Source organism: Egretta garzetta, unplaced genomic scaffold, assembly GCF_000687185.1.
Source record: "Egretta garzetta isolate BGI_Z169 unplaced genomic scaffold, ASM68718v1 scaffold20, whole genome shotgun sequence".
Classification (NCBI taxonomy): domain Eukaryota; kingdom Metazoa; phylum Chordata; class Aves; order Pelecaniformes; family Ardeidae; genus Egretta; species Egretta garzetta.
The window spans coordinates 1,483,304-1,490,993 of record NW_009258388.1 but is presented as its reverse complement, the minus strand read 5'-3'; the positions used below and the strand labels follow the sequence as shown (position 1 = coordinate 1,490,993).

The window sequence follows — 7,690 nt, the reverse complement described above, 5'->3', positions numbered from 1 at the left end:
TGTGTTCATAAACTGGCTGAGCAGTGAGGAGTTGGCTCATACCTGTGTAATATATTTGCTTGAGGACAGAGGGAAGCTACTGCTGTGTTCCTGCTTCAGCTTGGAAGACCTGCAGCATATGAGAAGTGGGTATTTTGGCTCTTAGAGAAGCACAGAGTTATAAGCAAGAGGGACGTCTTTAAATGGCCCAGTAATGCTGTGGACTGTTGCATCTTGGCATTAAAAATGCCCGTGGTCACCTCAATTCCTGGCAGCCTCAACTGTGTATAGCTGATTCAAGGCAGAGAAGTTGTTTACGCACCTAGTAGGGACTCACTGTTGACAGTACTTTCAAAAAGATCTTTAGGTATTCAAATTCTCATACAGCTGATGCATTCAAATAAGCCTTTTCATTTCTAGATGAAGGAGAGGCTGAGCGATAGGTGAGAATGGCCTATCTTAGTGCGAGGCTTGGGGCTGGCTCAATATCCTTTCTCTGCTGTGAGTGGTTGTCTGTACTTGACAGTCAAATCTGCAACCTATAATAAAAGGACTGTCATCATAGTTGCTTGATTGCATTAGAAGTGCCTTCTCCTAAACATATGAGCAATATAAAACTGGCATGAACTTCCTTGGGTTGGATTAGATGACCTTTAAAGGTCCCTTCCAATCCAAATCATTCTATGATCAGCCATCAGGCCTGTGGAAGACAGCACCATCCCACAGCAATGTGGACTGTGTTTAGCCTCAAAGTTTCTGAGTAACTTGATTTGTTTTGATTTCTTCTTTGGGCTCTGTTATTAGCTTGTCTGCTGAAGGAAAGGACATATATGGAGAATGCAGATGAAGCATGACTTAACTTTATTTTTTATTAAGTACTCTCTAAATCTGTGTAGTAACTTTCACACACAGAAGCTTAGGGGTCGGAAGGGACCTCAGGAGATCATCTAGTCCAACCCCCCTGCTAAAGCAGGCTCACCTACTCTTAGAGAAGCACAGAGTTATAAGCAAGAGGGACGTCTTTAAATGGCCCAGTAATGCTGTGGACTGTTGCATCTTGGCATTAAAAATGCCCGTGGTCACCTCAATTCCTGGCAGCCTCAACTGTGTATAGCTGATTCAAGGCAGAGAAGTTGTTTACGCACCTAGTAGGGACTCACTGTTGACAGTACTTTCAAAAAGAACTTTAGGTATTCAAATTCTCATACAGCTGATGCATTCAAATAAGCCTTTTCATTTCTAGATGAAGGAGAGGCTGAGCGATAGGTGAGAATGGCCTATCTTAGTGCGAGGCTTGGGGCTGGCTCAATATCCTTTCTCTGCTGTGAGTGGTTGTCTGTACTTGACAGTCAAATCTGCAACCTATAATAAAAGGACTGTCATCATAGTTGCTTGATTGCATTAGAAGTGCCTTCTCCTAAACATATGAGCAATATAAAACTGGCATGAACTTCCTTGGGTTGGATTAGATGACCTTTAAAGGTCCCTTCCAACCCAAATCATTCTACGATAAGCCATCAGGCCTGTGGAAGACAGCACCATCCCACAGCAATGTGGACTGTGTTTAGCCTCAAAGTTTCTGAGTAACTTGATTTGTTTTGATTTCTTCTTTGGGCTCTGTTATTAGCTTGTCTGCTGAAGGAAAGGACATATATGGAGAATGCAGATGAAGCATGACTTAACTTTATTTTTTATTAAGTACTCTCTAAATCTGTGTAGTAACTTTCCTGGTCTGCAGGTTAGTCTCCAGGCCACGTATAAGCATATGCCTAATGTGTTATACACCTAACGAGAAAGAAAACAACCTCTCAAATTGCAGACAGCAACTCTTCATTCTGTTAAAGTGTGCTTTGTAAAAGCAGGGTGACCCTGGAGCCTGAAATCAAATTATTAAAAATTTGCTTCACAGTATTTAAAATATCTGCAGTTCATATGATGGAGCCATGCAGATCAATAAACTGCACAAACTTATTTTGTTGTTTCTTCCACGTGATGCTGTCTTCCTTTGTAACTCATTGTATTCATATAAGGATTTTTGTGTAAACTATGGAAAAAATGGCACCAACTTTCCAGTGCACTTTTGGAATGTATGTGTAAAGTAGTGCGATATAAACAGCCTGAGAAGGCATCTTCTGAGCCCCAAAGCAGCCGTAGATTAATTTCGGCACAGATTTCTGATGCTGCCCTGCCAGCTTCTCTTGGTTTTAATCTTGGAAATCTGGCCTTTGGAGGCAAAAAGTCAAGATCTGCAGTTACTGGAGACTTTTCCAGGGTTGTCTCTGCTTGAGAGTTTATCATAGCAAAGCCCCCACGAACAAAAAAAATCTGAGTTTTTGCATGTTCACACAGGTAAGTAGATTGTGTGTGTATGTCATTTATTCTTTTTTTTTTTTTCCCTCCCCAGACATTTGCCAGAAAAAGTCAAAGATGATATTCAACTAAAGAATATGAGCGGGCAGTGGTTTTATGAAGCAAAGTCAAAGAGGCACAGAGATAAGATACATGGAGCAGATATTATTAGAGCTTCCATGCGACGGAAGCCTGCCACTCTTGGTAAGCATTATGTTTATATTTTATTTTGGAAAGGCTGGCTCTTAGCTAACCTCAAACACTGCTGTCTGTGAAATACAAGAATAATATTAGTATCTCTACAAGGAGAAATGATGCAAAAGAGAGATTTCCCATGTAGTTTACAATGTAAGCTGCCTTCTCTCCCAATGCTTTGTATTAAAGACAGAATTCTGTGTGATGACTACTAACAGGAGGGGCTGGCTTGTGTTTATGTGTGGGACTAAAAGCCCTCTGCACTCCTGGACTGTGTCCTCATTTCCATGTTGGAGGCCCTGTGAGCTACCCTGGAACATGCAAAGAATCAGAGATTGAGGAAGTTGCTCTTTAGTATGCATTTCCAAGCTTTTGGGTACTCAGTTTGAGGCCTCTGAGGTTTAATTTTTTTTTTATTTTATTTTTAAGGAGACCAAAGATATTTCAAGTTGATTTGAAATAGTAAACACCATGAGCTAGAGTTAGTGGTTATAACTACTGAAATCTATGTGCTAGCAGCTCTGGCAGCTAGAACTGGCATCCTGTGTCCATGTTCCCTTTCAATGTACCCACCATTCCCCACATCATGGTGGGTGCCCTCAAATGATCTATCAGAAAGGTTTGCTAAAGCCAACTGTGTTCATGTGCCAGGTAACAGTTGCAGACATTAATTTAGTAGTACAGATAGGTAGCAGTATATTGTCTGTAACTTGAGTAATGTCGACAAGCTTGGTGCTCGCTTGATAATAACTATTATATTCTGAAACTCTTATTTAAAAAAATCAGAATGTGGGAAGATAATGCATTGTGTTTAACATCAGAAGTAAATACAGTGTTTTGTTTGGAGAGAAACAAACTAAAAGAGTAGAACATAAGAGCTGCTCTACTGGACCAGACCAAAAGCTCATCTCCCCAGCACCCTGCCTCTGAGAGTGCCTGGAAGCATATGTAGGCTCAAAGACCAGGACCAGCCTGCAGCAAATTGTACCTCAGACTTTTTTTGAAATAGAGGCAGTGTTTCCGGATTATTTTTTTCCCAATTAATTTGTTCAAGAAGTTCTTTAAAGCCATGCCTCTTTAACATTCACCATGTCCTGTCATGACCTATTTTAAAATGAAGGTTTTTCACATAAGAAGTGACCATTCCCTTTTCTGCTTTTGAATTGATCACCATTAACATTGTCTCTGGGAGAGAATGTGAACAGTCGATCTATATTCACAAAAACATACATAATACAGTATAAAGGATTTTATAGACTTCTGTTATAAATATCTCAGCATCTGACTTTCTAATCTGAACAGTCCTGGTCTATTTTGTCATTCTCTGTACAGAAATCTATTTTGTTTCTCAGAAAAATTGACCCCCATCCCCTCTTAATCTCCTCTAGTTCTGCCAAATCCTTTTGAATTAGAAGGGCAAGGCTCTTACAATTGTCATCAGATTGTACTGTAATTTGCAGCCTTTATTTTTTTTAAGTTCTATTAAGGGATTTTGCTGTGTGCTAGTGAAGGAAATAAAGTACTTCTGTCAACACTGTGGACGGACCACAGCTTGCTACTTTCTATAGGTTTTGTAACTACAATTTAGCCTTGTTTTACTCTGTCTAATCCTGCAATGTTATACCTTCTCAATTCCTATATTCCCAGAGATGAGTTTGGGTAATGGCAGTTTAGTCAGTTTGAGGTTACTGTGTGATGGTTTTGGGGTTTTAAGTTAACCAGAAAAGGCCTGAAACGGAAAAAATCACAAGTGGTTAGTGTGGAATGTTTGTGGCTTTGGCTGGTTTTGGACTTGAAAGTTATGAAAATTAGCTGTAAAATTCTAGCTGAATTTTACAGTAACTTATAGCTTAAAGGAAAGTACTTAAAGCCATATTATCTTAAAGGAAGTTTAATTATTCCCAATCTTGTTACTTGAACAAAGGGGCATACTGATACATTCAGAACTGTGTGCAATTGTTTCGTTTCAATGACTCATTAGATGTCAAGATATTTTTGCTTGCAGTTACGCATAGCAAAAATGAGAATAAAAATTTTGCTTATTTTTGCACACTAAGAAGTTCTTAATTTCTAAACTGTTGGAGAACTGTAAAAAACAGTAGAGGAAATAATGTAAACTAATGTTTTGACTCTGAAAGGGGTTATCAGAATAGGATTCTGTCCCACCCCAGAAAGAAAACCAAATGTATTTGCATTTGCTGAATAAGGTGGGGCTTTTTATTTGGTTGGGTTTTTTATACTTACCTTCTTAACTTCTTATGGTAATTCTATCCATAAAGGATTAGCTACCTGCTTAAATGAGAGTTATGACCAACTTCCAGTTTACTGCTATAGGAAGGGAATAATTGACTTGATTAACAGAACTTCGACTATTTTCAGTTTCCTATGGTTTAACTGTTTTTGTTTCCTCAGAACACCAAGGTTGAATTTTTGATGTTTCTCTAGCTACAAGAGCCACAGGATCAGTCTTTACCAGGGTTGTTGTAGAAAACTTCTCCATTTAGGATCACTGTAAGGCTTAAAGCAGTTATACCTGGATTAGTAGAGTGAAGTATTCAGAGCAGTATGTGACATTTCTAGTAGCATTAAAAAAATATTCTTTAGAAGGCACCAGATCTGCTTCTATACACCATTCAAGTATCGTGGCCTTTTGAAATAGCTGTAGGACTAAATGCAAATACAAGTATTCCCTTCTTAAGAAATCCCGTATGAACATATGGGAGACAACAATATTCTTGTTTCATGTTTTAGCTGAAGTGAGTCAGAACAAATCAAACAAAGCAAAGAACAGCTGGGTGAGCAATGTTAATAAAGAAGTCTTTGTGCCACCAGAACTACATGGCATTGTGGAACATCAGGAAGAAGAAGAACCACTGAAATCTAGTTTGAGGTAAGCTGTCTGTTTAATTGCGCTTAGTACATATATATTGGGACTGGTGAAACTTGTGAGCTGTAAGTTCCATCCAAAATATTGCACTTGCCTCTTATTTCAAATGTCACCAAATGTTTCCTCAGAGTTGCCCAAGGAATCCATGCTTCTGAAAGTTGACAAATCATAGTCATGCATTGTTGTTTGTTCTTCATTTGAATGCAGAACAATCTTTGGTTTACCTCTTCAAGGAAAAAGTTATCAGTGGTGTATAGAATGGTCCCATACACGTTGTCACGTCACAATTTAGTTTGGCTCCCAGAAGTGAGACCAGGATTCTCTGGTTAGAATGGCTGGCCATGGTCAGACCTCTGCAGTTAGTAATAGGGGGACAATAACCTCTGCGCCTCTTCATTCAGTCACTTAATGAGACCAGACTATCAATTCAGCCTGAATTTTAAACTTGGATCATACAACAAATAAAGAGACTGTGAAATTGCTCTTTAGAATTTTCCAGACTTTTGGGTGCACAGTTTGAGACCTCTGAGACTTTTTAAGGAGACCAAACATATTTCAGGTAGAAAGAACCAGAATCTTTGGATACTTGCAGAAAATAAGTCAGATTCTATCAAGAAAAATGAATGTCTTTCTGGAAGGGAGAGGGTTCCATTGAGAGCAAGGCAAGACAGGCAGCTTAGATATGCCTGAATGGTTATAGTTGTTTCAGGAAAGCTGGATAATAAGTAGTTTCTGAACCACAGAGGATTTTGTATTAAATCACTCTATCTCAAGTCTGTAAACACCCCAAACAGCTCCATTTTGCTTTGAAATATCCTGAGTTGATTTCTGAGAGAGAGAGAGAGATGTGTCTTCTCTTTAAAATACCTACGTATAGTAATTTATTGGCTGTGTGAAAAGCTTTCAAAAAGCTTGTGTTTGAAAAGGGAGGTGCTGCTCTCTTAGCTAGGGTGACAGCAGGTGGAAATGAAATGTCTTTAACTGGCCAGATTCCTCAACACCATTAAGGAAACAAGAACCAGGGTGTAAAACAGATAGCTATTGTTTGTGTTTTCAGCGAACAGGGTGAGGTAAGAGCCAGAATTACCTCTTAGGATGACTGTTTTACTTCTGGTTGTGCCATTGATCAGCTCTGTAACCTTTCACTTTCTTGTCTGTCTTCCAAGTCCTTCTCTGTACATCACCTGTTTTTTCTTTGCAGCAAGGCTTGTCTCCTACTATGCATTTGTACAGTATCTAGTAGCAGTTGAATCTTTCACTTTCGTGGTCTGCAAACTGGGCATGCACGTTCACGATGAATGGCACCAAAGGTTGGTGTAAGTCTTAACAACTCTGGCTTGCATTACTGGTCTTTCTTATCCTTTGCATATCGTTATCAGTGAACTCAAAGGGGTATTTGTCTTACCCATGTCTGAAATCGTGCTGAAAAAGGTCGAATAAACTGCTCTATTACAGACTTCCCAAAAAATCAAGTTGTACAGTAAGGATGATAAAGGTTGCTTATCACAAGAAGCAGCTTATTAGCCAACTTGGAGGGGGGGGAGTTAATGCTGACAGTGTTAGTTGTTATTGGTTGTAGTTTTTTAACAGGTGGCTTTTACCTTCAGGAGATTATTGTGGAGTTATTTCTTTATGGACAGCACAAGACATGCTGCTGTTTAATATGTCTTTTAGAATATTTTGCATGTCATCTTGCACATCAGGAAAAGCTGATGATACTTTAAAAGGAGGACAGCCTTGTAATGTTATTCTTACCATTACAACTCCCCAAATTGTGTGTGACTGATAAAGAGTAATACATTTCATAAACTGCCAGGGCAGCCTCTTCAAAAATATATAACATAAAGAGGTTTAAGAACATATAGACAATTGCTTAGAATATGAGCAACTTGATAGTGGTCTTTAACTTGAGGTGATTTGATGGCTTATTTCAGGTCACAGCCATGTGAGCTTGATAATTATTGCCCAGGACCCTCTCCTGCCCTTTGCTCCAAGCTGTGCCAGAAATTAATCAGCCTGTGTGCCTTGTTCATGTATGCTCATACTCTCACAGGTAGCTCAAGATCTTCCCTCTAAAGCAAGCTCGCACAGTCCAGGATTTGTGAGACAGTTGGAAGTGGACCTTACGAAGTGATCTATAATATGTGGGCAGGACGCTTTATTTGCATAAATACTTGATTAGATCATAGAATCACTTTGGTTGGAAAAGACCTTTGAGATCATCGAGTCCAACCTTTAACCTAACCCTGACATCCCACCACTAAACCATGTCCCTGAGCA

General features: G+C 39.2%; 1 protein-coding gene across 3 annotated transcripts in view; it reads left to right on the top strand.

Moving 5' to 3' along the window:
* The window catches only part of SYTL2 (synaptotagmin like 2), a 65,123-nt gene that overhangs the window by 26,696 nt on the left and 30,737 nt on the right, over positions 1-7,690 (top strand). For all 3 annotated transcript variants that reach the window (XM_035897927.1, XM_035897936.1, XM_035897920.1), the window contains exons 3-4: positions 2,384-2,532; positions 5,275-5,413. In XM_035897927.1, coding sequence (XP_035753820.1) covers positions 2,384-2,532; positions 5,275-5,413 — 288 coding nt within the window. The remainder of the gene's footprint in view (positions 1-2,383; positions 2,533-5,274; positions 5,414-7,690) is intronic.